Source organism: Wickerhamomyces ciferrii, contig 00219 (genome assembly GCF_000313485.1).
Source record: "Wickerhamomyces ciferrii WGS project CAIF00000000 data, strain NRRL Y-1031 F-60-10, contig 00219, whole genome shotgun sequence".
Taxonomy (NCBI): Eukaryota; Fungi; Ascomycota; class Saccharomycetes; order Phaffomycetales; family Wickerhamomycetaceae; genus Hansenula; species Hansenula ciferrii.
In genome coordinates, this window is record NW_011887521.1 from 33,499 (window position 1) to 51,551 (window position 18,053).

General features: G+C 28.5%; 6 protein-coding genes across 6 annotated transcripts; 4 read left to right on the top strand and 2 right to left on the bottom strand.

The window, feature by feature from the left end:
- Positions 1–1,272: 1,272 nt before the first annotated feature.
- BN7_5536 (3-oxoacyl-[acyl-carrier-protein] reductase) lies at positions 1,273–2,058 on the top strand (the record flags this gene model as incomplete). Its single annotated transcript, XM_011273890.1, has 1 exon — positions 1,273–2,058. One exon carries the CDS (start codon positions 1,273–1,275, stop codon positions 2,056–2,058), a length of 786 nt encoding a protein of 261 aa, XP_011272192.1.
- A 1,029-nt stretch (positions 2,059–3,087) lies between these two features.
- BN7_5537 (cyclin family protein) lies at positions 3,088–4,416 on the bottom strand (the record flags this gene model as incomplete). The annotated part of the gene is made up of 1 exon (XM_011273891.1): positions 3,088–4,416. One exon carries the CDS (start codon positions 4,414–4,416, stop codon positions 3,088–3,090), a length of 1,329 nt encoding a protein of 442 aa, XP_011272193.1.
- A 5,505-nt stretch (positions 4,417–9,921) lies between these two features.
- BN7_5538 (regucalcin) lies at positions 9,922–12,638 on the top strand (the record flags this gene model as incomplete). The annotated part of the gene is made up of 3 exons (XM_011273892.1): positions 9,922–9,933; positions 10,052–10,970; positions 11,719–12,638. 3 exons carry the CDS (start codon positions 9,922–9,924, stop codon positions 12,636–12,638), a joined length of 1,851 nt encoding a protein of 616 aa, XP_011272194.1.
- Positions 12,639–13,972: 1,334 nt separating this feature from the next.
- BN7_5539 (c-type cytochrome) lies at positions 13,973–14,419 on the top strand (the record flags this gene model as incomplete). Its single annotated transcript, XM_011273893.1, has 2 exons — positions 13,973–13,994; positions 14,109–14,419. The coding sequence occupies 2 exons, from the start codon at positions 13,973–13,975 to the stop codon at positions 14,417–14,419; spliced, it is 333 nt and encodes a 110-aa protein (XP_011272195.1).
- Positions 14,420–14,745: 326 nt separating this feature from the next.
- On the bottom strand, positions 14,746–15,570 carry ISY1 (Isy1p; the record flags this gene model as incomplete). Its single annotated transcript, XM_011273894.1, has 1 exon — positions 14,746–15,570. One exon carries the CDS (start codon positions 15,568–15,570, stop codon positions 14,746–14,748), a length of 825 nt encoding a protein of 274 aa, XP_011272196.1.
- A 466-nt stretch (positions 15,571–16,036) lies between these two features.
- On the top strand, positions 16,037–17,881 carry GDA1 (guanosine diphosphatase; the record flags this gene model as incomplete). Its single annotated transcript, XM_011273895.1, has 1 exon — positions 16,037–17,881. One exon carries the CDS (start codon positions 16,037–16,039, stop codon positions 17,879–17,881), a length of 1,845 nt encoding a protein of 614 aa, XP_011272197.1.
- Positions 17,882–18,053: the final 172 nt, after the last annotated feature.

An 18,053-nucleotide genomic window follows, 5' to 3' on the forward strand; every position in this document is an offset into this window, starting at 1 on the left:
TGATTTAGTTTGTTCATTGTTTGTACGTCCTTTAAGTTTATTTTTGTTTGAACTCTTTACGGTTAATATGAAGGATGTTAGCTGTCAGTTGTGTCAACAACTTGACACTAAAATATAAGCATAAAAGTCTGGGGGTCCAAAAACCAGTTAACTAAACAACGAACTGTCGAGTGATATTCCGGATATATAGTTGCTAAAGGACTGGTTAAAGAGCTCTAATCCATATAATTATGTACCCAGCTAGATTCATAATTTATAATAAGTGTTACCTCTTGGGGTTCCCAAGGTATATATTGAATTAGATCTTGCAACTTTGAAGCTGTGGTACTTGAATAGTCATGACTCATAATTGATTGGTGGTGAACCAATGGGTATTCCGTTGGTCCTAGTTTCCTGATTTGATTCTAATTTGTACGTGTAATTAGGCTTTTGTGTCTTAACTCTTAAGTAGTGTATAATCGTGCCATACTCTTAAACTCCTTAGATTCCAAATCCTGATGCATAAACAGGTTAACACATTCATATTCACATTCGAATTCCCATTAGAGCACAACAACAGGACAATAAGAGCCAAATACATCCCAATAGCTCAATATTCACATCTCCATTCAATTCTGTATTCATAATTTAGCCATCTTCTACTTCAAAGCTTTCAGTTACTTTATGAGATTACCTCCTCAAATTCTCAATATACATAAGAAATTTGTTAACCCACGTAAAAAAATGCAAATCTCTATTCATTCGATAAAAATTAAAATAAACTAGATGCAAGTAAAATAGTGGGATATCTTGAAATTTAAATCCTCGTTATACAAAGGTGTTCGCTGCTTTTTCAAATGATGTTAATACAAACAATGAAAATTCATAACTGAACGATTATGATCATACATTAGATACAATGATACAATTATCAATCTTCAGATCAAACACAAGACTTCCCAATACCACCATATCTTTGAAAACAAATGCTTTACATGATATGTCTAGTGTTTGGTTATAATTTAATCTACAATCGGCTCACTTCTTAAAACAAATTTGACCCTAATTTTTGAATTATACATATAATTCACAATGCATTATAATTCGTGGAGAGATCAATCCCTATTCAATGGATTTAAGTGGATAAATTTACCCCTTTAAAAATGCTTGAATGGTCATATATCAATAAATTATAATCAATATAAACATCACTTGGAAACCCCTAGATCTTTTAGATTAATCAATTTTCAAATCATTTAGGAAAACTTTAAAACACAAATTTATATATTCATTATGAGTTCAATTGTTAGAACAGCTTTAGTTACAGGTGCTGCACAAGGTATTGGGAAATCAATTGCTTTACAATTAGCTAAAGATGGTTATCAAGTTGCTATAACAGATCTACCATTCCAAGGTGCAAAAGCTGAAGAAACTGTTGAAGAAATTGAAAAATTAGGTTCAAAATCTTTATTTATTCCAACAGATTCAAGTAAAAGATCTGAATTATTTGATGCAGTTGAAAAGGCACATAAAGAATTAGGTTCTTTTAATACAATTGTTAATAATGCAGGTATTGCACAAATTTCACCAGTTGTTGATATTAGACCTGAAGATCTTTCTAAAATTAGTGATGTTAATATTGGTGGTACTATATGGGGGATTCAAGCTGCTGTTAAAAAATTTGAAGAATTAAAACAACCAGGTAAAATTATAAATGCAGGTTCAATTGCTTCACATCAAGGATTTGGTGCTTTAGGTTTATATTCAGCTTCAAAATTTGCAGTTAAAGGTATTACACAATCTGCTGCAAAAGAATTAGCATCAAGAAAAATCACAGTTAATGCATATTGTCCTGGTATTGTATTAACACCAATGTGGGATTTAATTGATGAAAAAATGGGTTCATATACAGGTACACCAAAAGGTGAAACTTTAAAACAATATATTGAAGGTATTGCATTAGGTAGAGGTGCAACTCCACAAGATGTTGCAAATTTAGTTAGTTTCTTAGCTAGTGAAAAAAGTGATTATATTACTGGTCAATCATTCTTAGTTGATGGTGGATTAGTTTATAATTGAGAAAGATGTCTGGAACAACAAAACATTATACAACCTATATAATTATATACTAAATTAAATGAATTATAGTCTGTATGTAATATTGAACAATCTCTGTCAGCACAATCGTGCCATCAATAACTGTTAATTCATATTATGCTAATTTTAAGGTATAAAGTTTCCAGTTATTAAACTCAATTATTTATAGATTAAAATGACGTTTGATACACGTCGTAAGTTTTTCAGTTTTTAAACTTTTGTGTATACGTTTAAAGTCTCAAAGGTTACTCCAACTCTTAATTCAACATCCGAGAACAACCATTAATCAATAACTACTAGTTATCACCATCGTCATTGAACATCTAGTGATAATCGATCAATCAGTCCATCAGACCAACCATTGATCGTAGCTCACTCATCTACAACAGACCTAATTATTGAGTAAAATAAAAGGTTTATTATTTGATCATCACCTATATTCTCCCCGGAAATCACCATTCCCATGTGACCTACAAATCACCTCGTATTTCCATTATCAGACATTTCTTATTTTGGATAATAACAAACCTTTTTCAAATATAATTGCTGGTAATTTTTAAAAATAATTGAGCCTTTCAAATATTGTAGATCAACAAAGCTGAGCAATGACATGCAAATGACACAAATCATCAACTTCTGAAACGATAGCAAGTAAAACACAAACCACTTTTGGGTTACTAGCTTCTAGATCTACATATTGTTTAACTTAAAGTTGATATGTAATTTTTATCAACTTTTATCCCAAAATTAGTGTATTCATTAAATTTTATATGCTAAATATGATATAGCTGATCATACCAAAGATTGAGATTGTTCCAAAAAAAAAATTAAAAAATTGATGCAAGTATTTCATAATTCTCTATATACAATATGTATATGCAAATGTCTGTTTTAAAATCATAAAGTCATTAAATATATGTTTTTTGTTCGTTTCATCAAATTGTGTTCATAAATTTTTGTGTGTGTGTATTTTTGTTAATGTATTGTATATTTGTGGTTTTGTAATTCATCTTATAATTTAATCATTGATTTTAATGAAGAATGATAAGAATTTGTATAATTTGTTAATTGACAACATGGACAATTTGGTGGATGAGGAAATTGTGTTTGATAACCATAAATTGGATATTGAATTGATTGTTGAGGTTGAGGTTGATATTGATATTGATATTGATATTGTGATTGTTGAGGTAATTGTGATTGAGTTTGTTGATAATTATTCATATAATAATTTGGATTATAATTCTCACTAGTATATTGATTTTGATATCCATTATTATTGAAAATATTATTATTTGAAGATTGATCATATAAATTTTGATAATCATATTGATTTGTCTTTATTGGAGTTAATAATAAATTAGAATTTGGATTAGAATTTGATCTTGAATTTGAATTATATTTATATGAATTTAAATTTGGTTTATTCAATGCTGAACAATTAAAAGGTTTGGTTTTAGATGGTGTATTATCATGATGTAATTTTTTATAAGGTGATGAATGATATTCTTGAGAAATTGATCTTTTTGTTGATTGTGGAATTGAATATTGTTGTTGAACAACTTGTGGTTGTGGTTGTGGTTGAGAAACTTGTTGTGGAATCATTGAAGGTAATGGTAATTGATAAGAAACATCTTGAATTGGTGATTTTGGAGTTAATGGATAAGTTTGAATTTGAGTTTGTGTAGGTTGAGTATATGTGAAATTTTGTGGTTGAATTTGTTGAACAAGTTGAACAGGTTGAACAGGTTGAACATGATATGAATTTGATGATAATGGTGAAGATTGATAAATGAATCCATAATTTAATCCAATTTGATATAATTGATTACACCATTTTAAATATTCATCATTCTTCAGAAATACATTATATTGAATTTTTTTCAAAACAACCAATTCCTTCTTTTTTAAAATTGAATTTGTTAATGGAGTTAAATTACTCCAAGTTTTCATTGTATATGAAGAATCATCATTTGCTTTATTTGAAATCATAAATAATATAACAATTAATTCATATAATTCTTTTGATGATTTTCTATTTGAATTTGATAATAATTTTATTCTTGATGAACTTTGAAATGATGATAATTTATAATTTGATGATTGATATAAAAATGGTTTATGATTAACCAATAGATAAAGATAATATAATGTATGAATTAAAGTAACTTTATTTAAACAAGTTGTACTTATTAAATTTTCTAAATCTTTATAATATTGAGTTTCTATTAAACTTGAAGAATTGAAATATATTGACCATGATAACCGTATGAATAGGTCTGAGCTCAAAAATTCATCATCTGTTACTAGCATCTTGTTATTATTCTTGTCAATAGTCATAATGACTTGTTGTTTATAGAGTTTAAGTTATGAAAGAAAATTGTATAACAGCAGCATTTAAATTATATATATCAAATATGAGAGAATTGGGAATTGAACACTAACATGTTAATTTAAACAAAATGTTAATCACTACATCACTACAGTATAAAATTAGCAGTTGTTTATGTCTTGAGAGATAAAAATTTCAAAATTTCTCTTTCTAAATGCTTATGTGTGGTCCTTGAAACGTAAATGCAATCAGCTGCTTTACATAATTAGAAACTGAGAAATGATGTACAAATTATTAATCTGAGTTTTATTTCCTTGGTAAAATAATAGCGATGGGAAAGTTATGATGGGTGGTTACACAGCGTATAATGGAGATATTTACATGGGAATAACTACACTATATTCCTCTCATCAAGGGCTATAAATCCATGTAATTATTTCGTAAAACACTTGCCTATAACCACCATTAATTACCAACTACTACCATCAACATCCTAATAAACTCACGCTAATTCATCAGCAAAAGCGTTGATTTGCGCAACAACAGCGCAGGTTGTTTTTTTTTTTATTTTTATTTTTTTTTTGGATTTGTCTGATTTTCTTTTGTAGGTTTTAAATTTGCTTAGAAAACGCTGTGCATGAGCTCACTTTTAATGATCAGGTGGAAGGGTATTTTGTTAATTAATTCATAGAGTATTGTAGTGATGGTAATAGGAGTTTAATGGGTTTATAGTGTGAATTCATAGCTATATAATGAATGTTTTCTCATTGAATTTACTCCAATGAGTGTTGAGTTAATTATCTGTTGTTAAAATCTCAGAACCTTCTGGCTCTAACTTTCTCCCCCCTGTTACCTGTAGCCCTGTAGCCTAGAGTAGTTTGGGTCTGTGCTGCCTGGCCTGCCTGGGTTGTCTGTCTGGAACTCCCGAGCTCGTGGGTGGCGCGTACCGTTGCGCCCACTGATCAGTGATCTTTTAATTTTGTGTAATTTTCTTCTGCCCGCAATTCATATGAGAGTTTGAATTCAACTACGAAATGATTAACCATGAAATGAACATAGAAAGTATTGGGTTTACCAATTCTGTTACAATATTTTACATGTTCATAATGATACTTGTTATGACTTCATCTATATGGTCAAATTGAATCCTATTTCTCATGACCACAATTCTAAATTCTTCTCTTGTAAGTTGTAAATTCTCCGTGTAAAACGAACGTCAAACGTAGCAGGCTAGCAGCTATCTAGTAATTTTACAAGTCTAGAAAATCGTATTGAATGCACAATTATTGATTGGCTAATTAACAATTTAACAACTTGTCGCAAATTCTGGAAATTTTAAGACCGTACTAATTTTTGCAAGGTATGTAACTTTCTGTTTTCAATTGCATTTCTCATTTCAATTGCTGATGTATTTTCGTATATACTTCAAAAAGGAGTTAATTTATTTTACCGCAAAATTAAATCCCTAACCTGTTAAGCCTATACAAGTGACCATTGACTATGATCACACAAACAAAGCGTTCAACAATTTAACAACTACTAGACTACTATACTATAGAGTTGATTCATTCAAGTTGTTCACCCACGCTATTCGTATCCGACGTATTCCGCTAACTATCTAGTGTTTCTTAATGCACTTCATTCCCAACATCATTCAATTTTTTAACCCCCCAAAAAATCATGATTAACAACGTAACATATTTTTTATATCCAAGATTTCAATTTTCGATTAATTTGAGAATATTCATTCCCCTTGTAACAGTTAGTGGCGAATTAATAACTCTTGGGCCCTGTTAGCTCTAGGCTCACTTTACGTTTGTAATCGGCAATGATAGATCATCATATCATATCCCTAATTTCCTCTAGAACTTGATAGAATTAGCTTAAGGAGTTATGAACTACAAGTCTACAACGTTTATCAGTGTACTTTTAATTTGGTTTTGTATTAATTTGTTAAGTCTAAGACCTTAATTTGGTCAAGTTATTTTTCTTTAAAGGATGACAGAAAATTGAAAATCATCGCTAGTTTTGGAATTTAAATTGAAAACCACATTTAACTTTGCTCATTTCATACAAAATTAATTTAAACAAAACAGATAATCAAAAGGAGACCTTTTTAACCGTTTATACAATTTATACTTTAAGATACTTATCAAGGAGTTAAAATTTTATCTTGTTTTGGTTTCATATAGCATAGTTTTGTTGCTATCTGCTACATAAGTTATAACCCTTGTACACAAGTATTAAGTACTGTTGTCTACATTTTTTATATGTTTTATGTACGATTAAAGTTAAAGGAACTTCGAGATTATTCTTAAACTTCGATAAAACAAAACTTAATTTTATTATCAACATTCAAACATATAGTATTGCTATAGCTTTATTCGAAAGGTTGGTCATTACAAGGCTTAGGATGAAGCTTATACTTGAATTTACTTTTGTATCATAAGCTGTGCCAATTTATGAAGTTTTAAACGGAACGGTAAGTATTGATCTAGATTAACAAAGCCTAATTTTGTCGAAAGGGTCAAATTTATCAAAAATATCCGTTGATTCCAATATGGATACTTAAGGTTGTTTCATAGCCATAAATATCATAATATAATTACATGTAACTTTATGGACTTATTACTGCTCAACCCGAATCAAGAGAAATATCTTCAAAAGAAAGAAAGCAGCAAAATTCAAATACAACCATCGGTAAAGTTTGTTTCATATGAAAGCTAATTAATACTTGCAAAACTAAACCCCTTTGAAATGATAAGACCTTATTCAAGTAACTTTGGCTTGTTGTCGTAAATGTTCATCTGTTCATCTATATCTCAACTGTTATTTGAACTGTCGAAACTGTTAATTTGTAACAAGTTACGTCTTACCTGACATAATTATTTTATTTAAGAGCCAGAAAATTCTGTTGATATAAACTAACCGATTATAAACGAAACTTGAGAAGGAAATATTGCGATTAAACCGTATTCTATACTCGGTAAATGGTAAATGCCTAAAGGTATAGACATGCGCATGTGTAAAGGGAAAAGCGACCATAGAGAAGGTTACTGGGAAGTTGGAACTCTGGGAGTTTGCGCTCTTGACTTGTATCTTTTTATAATTTATCATGATTCATGAGTTCATTATCTAGTTAAGGGTTGATTGATCAGTTCAAATACTTAATCGGTCCAAAAAATTAAGAACTAGCTATTGAGTACGTAGTGGTAGGATATTCATCAAATTACTGGATAGACATCAACATGATCAAGTAATCAAGAACATACGAATAGTAATAATTAAAATCTTAAGCCTCATCATGATTCATAAACAGGTTTTTTCTCATGACGCATCTTGATATTTCGGTACTTCAAATCTTCAAATACGCTAGTACGCCGCCAACGCAGAATAATAAGTTATCAGAGGGGAACTAGGAACTAGCTAGAGCTAAAGTATCCATCCAGATTTCGGTTATAAAATGAAACTTTCATGTGTTTAAAAATTAACTAGTTGTACAAGTTTCCATGATTATTCTGCATACTACCATGTACATTTAAAAATAAACGATCATAAAAATTCTTAACCATTTTTATTACGCGTCTTAAAAGCTGTGTAGTTAATTTTTGGGGCACAATTTGATTTCCTAGTTTCCAATATGGTTCACTTAATAAATTCTAATACTTGATAAATATTTGGTATAGATTTTATACGTTAACGAAGCCGCTAGTACCTAGTACCTAGTTCCTGGTTTTTTTTTAAGATTACGGTTACGGGATATGCAATTTGATTATAATTGGCTGGGATTACTTGACCAATATCTCCGGTTTTTTGAAAAATTATAAATCGAGATAAATCTAGCTTATAAAAATTATGAGATCTAGAAATAAGATTTGTTGAACGGTAGTTGAAATTGGAGTTGATAAATATGAAGATCTTCATATCGTATGATTGAGTAATATTAAGGCTTCAAAATTTAACTTAATAATCAAGCAGTTAAAAGCTTAAACATAGTTGATCCACAGTTTGATAATCTTGAACTTATGTTTCATATAAAAATTAAGGCTAAAAGTAGCACCTTGGATGTTGGAACTTGGTACCAGATTCTTGATGTTTCCTTTAAAATTTATCACTTTGATAAGTAGGTGATTGTTTAATTTATGTAGCTGTAATCTGTGACCTGTACAAGCATCCTTGATTCTTTGAAAATCTAACTAGAGTCCTTATTTTTATCAGCTATTTCAAAAAACAGATTTTAAAACACATGGACTCCAACAACCTAGAACTACGAACCATAAATTTCCACCGGTCCAATCATTAAACAACCTCCTTAAAGTTATAAATAACACCTCAAAGGTATGTACTATAAATTCAAGATCTTCTAGCTTTTATGATTTAATCAAGTTTTTCATATGTAGTTTTCTGTACAATAAATATTCTTAATGCATTCCAGAACATGATTGAAAACTTGAAAACATGAAAACGTACTGTGTACACCATATGATGCCATAATTAAACACTCAGATATACAACTTGCAACAAACAACAGGATATCAACTACGTAGGTAGTTATAGAGTATAGGTCAATGAAATATGTGTATATAATTTAAAGCTTCTAGTCAATTCCAATTATTTAGTTATCTTTCAGTTTTTCAATACTAAATATATGTTAATGTAAAGAATTGTGCTTTTTGTAGGGTCCATATATGATTTTTAAATCCGAGAAAATCCGATGGATTTAAATTTTCAGCCTAATAAACTTTAGTTAAATTATAACGACATATTTATAAGTAAACATTGGTATTTTATTGCTTTATAATACTCTATTGATCATTCTCTACTCATCCATATAAGTTTTATAGCCAAATTCTAAGTTTGAAATTCGGCAAAAATATTATTTTCAATTTTTGTTATTTCAAAGTAAATTTAAAATTTAGGAGATTGATAGATCTAAATATTCTAAAAAAACCTAATTTTTTTGACCGTTTTTAGCCAATTTGAATATCTCATAATATTAATTAACCCAAAATATTACATTATTCTTCATAAAACCCATTAAATCAATATATATAACCACTATAAATTTAATTTTAATATTCTTATCTAGAATATTACTAATCCACTACATAATCATCGGACCCCAGATTTATATTTTTATTAAAGCTACCCAACTGTATATCAAGTCAATATAAAATCTGATTTTAAGTTATAAATTTAATAATTAATGGTATCATGCTTTATGAAATATGGAATTGTTATACAAATACAATAGTCAAGACTCAACTATAACTGAATTTTCATAGCTTTCTTTTATACATAGCATAGCAGCTATACATATAGCAAATCAAATCGCTTACGCTTAAATTTGAGGTGTTTCGTTTTGATAAGCGCAGCATGATACATCAGGTTGGAATTACTTGAAATCAAAAATTATAATATATAAAGGTAGGTGTTTGTTGTTTATTATATGTTATTTCTATTTTGTTGTTATTATACTATAGATCTTTGGGTTTCAAAAAGGTTAATTCAAAATGAAGTTTCTGGTATATTTGTTAGTGGGTTTTATTTTGTTTAGCGGTTAAGGAAACAGTTATTGAAAAAGTAAGATAATTAACAATTGTTTTTATGGGTCGTTTAATACTAACTATTATAATCATCTAGCCATTTTTGAATTATCATGGTAGATTATCAGAAGGTGCAACTTATAATAAGGAGAATAACTCTTTCTTATGGGTTGATATTATTGCCGGAAAATTACATCGTGTTTTCTTATCATCAACTACAGAATCTGAATATTCAATTGATGAATTAAAAAAAGTTGAAGCAACTCATGAAGTTTATGAAAATCCTAATGAAAATTTTGGTGTTATTTTTTTAACTAAAGATGATGATTTAGTCTTGATTGGTTGTAGAGAAGGTGTTGCTTCTTTTGATTTCAGAACAAAAAAATTTGAATATGTTACTAAATTTGGTGAAAGTGGTGATAAATTAAGATCAAATGATGGTAATATTGATCCGTTAGGAAATATTTGGATTGGATTAACTGGTGATTTCCAACATAGTGCAATTGATGAAGGTAAATTAATTAAAATTGATAAATCAGATGATAATAAAATTATTACAGAAGTTCCAAATTCTAAAATTCCAAATGGTATAAATTGGTCTAAAGATGGTAAAACTTTATATTGGACATCATCATTAGAATACACAATTTATAAATTTGATTATGATTTGCACACTGGTGAAATTTCAAACAAAAGACCTCATATTAAAATTAAAGATTGGTTACATGGATATGAATCACCAGAACCTGATGGATTTACATTGACCGAAGATGATCATCTTTATACTGCAGTTTTCAGTACTTCATTAGTCTTACATTTTGATCCTCAAGGTCAATTGGTTGAACAATTTAAATTACCAGCTGAAAGAATCACATCAGTTATTTTTGGTGGTGTTGATCAAGATGAATTATATATTACCAGTGCTAATTTACATTTGGATGATCCAAGTAAATTAAATCAAACTGGTAGTGATCTTGGTGGTGCAATTTTTAGAATTAAATTGGATGGTGTTAAAGGTATTTCAAAGCCATATTATGAACTATGATTGGTTTTGAAGGGACAATAAGTATGTAATATATTGTTAACAAGAATTTTCAATTAGTTCATTTTAATTTTGTTCTGTAGATTAGTTAGACGTTCCATTGAGCAGAGACTAAGTTGATGCATCTGTATGTGTAGTTTTCTATTGGGAACAATAGTCAATAAGTATATAATTTTCTATACTATCTATATTAATTTACTAATCCATTACGTAATCAACAAACCCCAGATTTAATATAGAAGTTATAACTTAACAGTTCTTTACCAAATATGTTAATGAAATTGCTTTTGATATTTCTTTACAATTTCCAATATATACAACTGACATATAATAGCAATTAATATTAATTATAAATGAATATTCAGCAAATTGCTTAATTGATTACACAGTACCATACAAAAAATTGTGGGATTATTTTGATATGTGCAACATGTTGGAATTGTTCGAAATCTGAAAATTACACTATAGCATAAAGTTGTTGTTTATTGTTATATAAACTTTAGATCTTTGCTGTTTACAAAATATATATAAATCAATTCAATTGGTATTGAATCAAGTTCTTGATACTTTTGACATTATTGATTAAAGTTATATATTATTGATCAAAGATGGTTAAAGAAACAATTATTGAAAAAGTGAGTTAAGGGTTATGAAATGTTTAGTATCCTTATACTAACTATAACATCAGCCATTTTTAAATTATTATGGTAGATTATCAGAAGGACCAACTTATAATAAATCCAATAATTCCTTATTATGGGTTGATATAATTGAAGGACAATTACATCGAGTTTTTTTATCATCAAAGGGATCTAAATCTCAAGAATATCCAATTGAAGAATTAACAAAAGTTCAAGAAACTCATGAAGCTTTCGATACTCCAGATGAATTATTTGGTGTTGTTTTTTTAACTAAAGATGATGATTTAGTTTTAATTGGTGGTAAAAGAGGGATTGCTACTTTTAATTTCCGAACAAAAAAATTTGAATATATTATTAAATATCCTAAAGAAGATTATAAATTAAGATCAAATGATGGTAATATTGATCCAAGGGGTAATATTTGGATTGGATTAATGGGTGATTTTGAAAATGGTCCAATTGATGAAGGTAAATTAATCAAAGTTGATAAATCAGATAATAATAAACTTGTTACACAAGTTCCAAATGCTTTGATTCCAAATGGTATTAATTGGTCTCAAGATGGTAAAACTTTATATTGGACATCATCATTAGATTTTATAATCTATAAATTTGATTATGATTTAACCACAGGTGAAATATCAAATCAAAAACCTCATATTAAAATTAAAGATTGGTTACCAGATTTTGAATCACCAGAACCTGATGGATTCACATTAACTGAAGATGAACATATTTATACTGCAGTTTTCAGTACTTCATCAGTATTACATTTTGATTCACAAGGTCAATTGATTGAAATTTTTAAATTACCAGCTGAAAGAATCACATCAGTTATATTTGGTGGTGATGATTTAGATGAATTATTTATAACAAGTGCAAATTTACATTTGGATGATCCAACTAAATTGAATGATGTTGGTGATGATCTTGGTGGAGCAATTTTTAGAATTAAATTGAATGGTGTTAAAGGTATTTTAAAACCATATTATGAATTATGAGTTTTGTTGTGAAGTTTGTTGAGATAATAAGTGTGTAATATGTTGACAAAATTCTTCAATTAATTCATTTTCATTTTGACCTGTAATTCTTAAAGAAGTTAAAAATTCATTTGCTTGATCACATTTTTTTTCTGATGATATTTGTGGATTTTGTAAAATTTCATTGATTTTATGTAAATGAATTTGTAAAGATTTAAAACTTAATAAATATTTAAATTTTTCATCTTGGAAAATTTGTGAATATTTTGAATTTTGTAAAGTTTGTGATTTAATTGAGTTGATTGTTGATGTATTTGTACTTGTAATTTCTATTGAATCATGATTATGATTAGGAGATTTAAAACAAGGGATTGAACAGTATTGAACAGGACATTTTGAGCATTTATATTTAGCTTGGGTTGTATTACATATGGAACACTCACCTAAGATGGCCATTATGAATAACAATAGTCAATAACTAAATAATTCTGTATATGTCTTTATGTCTCTATATAAATTTTTCATATATAATTCTAGAACCGACCATTTTCAACCACCGAATTTCAATTTGACACTTTTTTAATTTTTTGATTTTTTAGTTTTTCTCTGTTTTTGAATTACCTGGAATTTTTCTAAAAGAATTCTAAAACGGTGAAAAATGAGATTGAATTTTGAAATGAGATTGAAGATTTAGCAATTGATTGAATTGATAAATAAATGAATGAATAGATATATATATATATATATATATCAATGAAATGGATTGATAGTATATAGTATTGACTATTACACTATCACACAATCAATCCACACCCTTCTAGTACCCCTATAATACCATTCTTTTATGTAATTGTCTTCTCTATCATAGTCTATAGATCATAGTGGAATAATACAAACCCCGGGTCACCCCTGGACAGGCACACAGCACGGTACACGCCACACCCACACTGATTACACAGCGTCCCATTGGCCAGTGCTACTACGAGTACAAGATATCCTACACAGAACACAACCAGATAACCAGATACCCACTGTCCCTGTCTAGACTCTATTACCTTCCCACCTTCCTTAACTCCTGAACTCCTCCTTCTAAACCGTTCCAATGTGCCTCTTTTTAATTACAAGTTTCTTTTTGAATACTATTACGTGGGTGCTGCCCCGACCACCATCCAGCCACTAAAAATCAAGTTGATTATAATCCGTGCATAACGAGAAAAAATTTATCCATTCATATTCGATTAAATTTATTTCATAATTTGACTTTTTCATATAAAGTTGAAATAATGCACTTTTTAAAAACTTGTTTACTTTTTGTGTATAGATATCTAAATTAACTATAGTTTAATTAATACAAAATGCCAGCTCCATACAAAAAAGGTATGTTATATATACAAGACATAATAGATCATGGGTACTATACATTCTTGTTTTGGCTTTGTGATCTTTGATTGTGCTTTTATTGCTAGTTCGATGTACTAACAATATTTTTAGGTTCCGAAAAAAAAGGTGCTACTTTATTCAAAACTAGATGTTTACAATGTCACACCGTTGAAAAAGGTGGTGCTCATAAAGTTGGTCCAAATTTACATGCTGTTTTCGGTCGTGTTTCAGGTCAAGCTCCAGGTTATTCATATACTGAAGCTAACATTAAAAAAGCTGTTCACTGGGATGAACAAACAATGTCTGATTATTTAGAAAATCCAAAGAAATATATTCCAGGTACTAAAATGGCCTTTGGTGGTTTGAAAAAAGAAAAAGATAGAAATGATTTAGTTACTTATTTGGTTAAAGCTTGTAAATAAACATAGAAGAATGAATAACAAAATCAAATAATTTTATATTTTATTATTAACGAAGTTTCAATGATCCATTATTTAAAAAAACACACACATATAACAAAACAACATTATACACATATTATAATAGAAAATAATAATAAGTCATAATATTATCAAATATTCCTAATTTATAGATTTCATTAAAGAAAAAACCACAAAATAACATAGAATTGTATTATTCTTATCATTTTTTTCTATTTTACTAATATTATTTCAAAATATTTTAATAATAAAAGCATTGTATATATTTTTTATTAAAAATTAATTGTCATATATATTATTACCTGTAGTTATATACTATATTTTTCAACTAATTGTTGACGTTTTTTCATAACAAGATGATTCTCAACTTGTTGTAATGTTAATATTTCATTATCTTCAATTATAATTATATCTTTATCATTAATTATTGGTTCTTTTTGTAATTTTTTTTCAAATTTCCTACTTATACTTCTTTCATATTTTAATAATTCATCTTTAATTTGATCTTGTTCTTCATCTTCATCTTCAATATTTTCACCTATAATCTCATTAACTTGATTCCAAATCATCTTTTCATCACTTTCTCCAACATTTATTTCATCATAATAACCAAAATAATCAAGATTTATTCTTTCTTCCAACTCTAAAAATTTCTCACGTTGAGTTTTGTTTATTTGTAAATCTTGATTTTTTTCAAATTTTTTAGCATCTTGTTTAGCAATTAATTCTTTAACACCAGGTAATTCTTTTGCCCTACCAAAATATCTATACCCTCTAATCAGCACACCCGATTGGAATCCAATTTGCCCTTGACCATGTCTAATATAATCAGTCCCACCTAATTCTCTAATATGATATTCCCATGAATATTTTTCCTTCATTAATTTATTTATATCATCATTTAAATCTCTAATTTGATAATTTGATAACTTATCATCATGTATTTTAGTAATTTTTTGATTTATTTCTTTTAATACTTGTTTCCTCCAATTTTCTGAATCTTTTAAATTTAAAACTTTACCAATATTTCTAGGTCTTTGTGTACTATTATAATCTATATATCCTGATTCTTCTGCTTTTTGTTCTTGATATCTGAAAAGTACTGTATTGGCTTTATCACTGTTTCTTGACATTGTGGTGTGTGTATGTATATGTATTTGAATATGAATTTATTGTGTCAAATGGTTATATCACCAAGTATTGTATTTTATGGGTATTAATTAAACTTTTCTAAATATATCTTGGATTATGTAATGCTGATAACAGTGCTTAGTCAGAATATTTGAAATATACTAAATTTTCACTTTAAAGTGATGATATTTCAATTCAAAAGAGTTTTAACACCAAGTTAACATTGATTATAATGACACAATAATTATAAACCATAAGATCTCTCAAAATACTCTTTTATTCACCAAATTTCATTTCTTTTAATACGCGATCTCAAATTTGATTTAAAAAAAGTAAAAAAATCGCGTTTTTGGCCAATACTCATTGAAAAAGTAAATTCTCAAACTTGAATAAAGTCAACAATTATACCAGGAACTAAGATAAACTAGCTTTAATATTCTTTGATCTTACACCATCCAAGAATATATCATGTCTGGCACAAAAGTCTTCAACGCAGTGCGCAACACTCGCTTCATAATAGGTGCTCTGGTCATATTTGGTATAGTTACATTCTTAATAGCTTCACCTGGTAATGTTAGTGAAGGTTTATCAAAATCAAAATTAGGTTCTATTGATCTTGGTTCAACAACAAATTCTCCTGTTACAGGTGAAGAAGGTGAACCTTTATATCCACCATCTCCAAACCAACCACAAACTGGTAATGATGGTGAAGTTATTGGTAACTCACCTCAATATGCTGATGATTCAATTGATTCTAAAAAACCAACAACTAATGATGATGATTCAAAGGAAAAAATTGCTGATGTTAATACCCCAAAAGAAGCTCCAAAACCTAAAATGAATGAAAAAGCTCCAATTAAAGGTGAATTTGATGCTATTAAAGATTCAAATAGAGTTTATGAAGGTGTTCCTGATAAAGATTCTGATTCAAATTCTGATTCAAATGATGTTTCAAATGATTTATCAAATGATTTATCAGATTCTAAAAAAGAATCTACTCAAAATGTTGCAAATTGTAAAAAAGATCCAGAATATGTTGTTATGATTGATGCAGGTTCTACAGGTTCAAGAGTTCATATTTATGAATTTGATGTTTGTTATTCTCCACCAAAATTAAATAAAGAAGAATTTGAAATGTTAAAACCTGGTTTATCTTCATTTGATACTGATACTACAGGTGCTGCTAAATCATTAGATCCTTTATTAGAATTAGCTTTGAAAACTGTTCCAGAATCAAAAAGATCTTGTACACCTGTTGCAGTTAAGGCAACTGCAGGTTTACGTTTATTAGGTGAAGAAAAATCAAAAAATATCTTAGCTGCTGTTCGTAAACATTTAGAAAATGATTATCCATTTGCCGTTGTGGAAGGTGATGGTGTTTCTATTATGAGTGGTGATGATGAAGGTGTTTATGCTTGGATTACTGCAAATTATTTATTAGGTAATATTGGTTCAAGTGCTAAAACTCCAACTGCTGCTGTTTTTGATTTAGGTGGTGGTTCAACTCAAATTGTTTTCCAACCAGATTTTAAAAATGGTGAAAAAATGATTGATGGTCAACATAAATATGAAATTAATTTTGGTAATAGAGATTTTAGTCTTTATCAATTTTCTCATTTAGGTTATGGTTTAATGGCTGGTAGAGAAAAAATTAATTCATTAATTGTTAAAGCTGGTATTAAAGATGGTAAAGTTAAAAAAGATTCCAAAGCAACTTTAGAATCTCCATGTATCCCACCAGGTTTATCTGTTAAAGATGTTAAAGTTAAAGTTGATGATGTTTCATATACTGTTGATTTAAAAGGTTCAGAAACTCCAGCAGGTGCACAATGTAGATTCCTTGCAGAATCAATTTTAAATAAAGATGCAGCATGTGATAAAGCTCCATGTTCTTTCAATGGTGTTCATCAACCTTCATTAGTTAAGACATTCCATGAAACTAGTGATTTATATGTTTTTTCATATTTTTATGATCGTACAAATCCATTGGGTTTACCTTCATCATTCACATTAGGTGAATTATCAGATTTAGCTAAAAATGTTTGTAATGGTGAATCAGTTTGGGCTTCAACATTTAGTGCAATTGATGGTTCAATCAAAGAATTAAAAGATGAACCTCAATGGTGTTTAGATCTTTCATTCCAAGTTGCTCTTTTACATACCGGTTATGATATCCCATTACATCGTGAATTAAGAACTGCTAAAAAAATTGCTGATAATGAATTAGGTTGGTGTTTAGGTGCTTCTTTACCGTTATTAGATAAAACTACTGGTGGTTGGAAATGTCGTGTTAAAGAAGTTGCCAAAAATTAAGGAACTTTCATAAAGTATACAATATTTAAAAGCTTATATATGAATTCAGTTAAAATATATTAAACAATTGTTTTTAGTTATTAAAAGAATTTTGAGAATATTATATTTATATTTGTAGTTTAAATGTATTCGGAAATTATGGTTAAAGGAGTATAACGCTTTTAACGGGTTG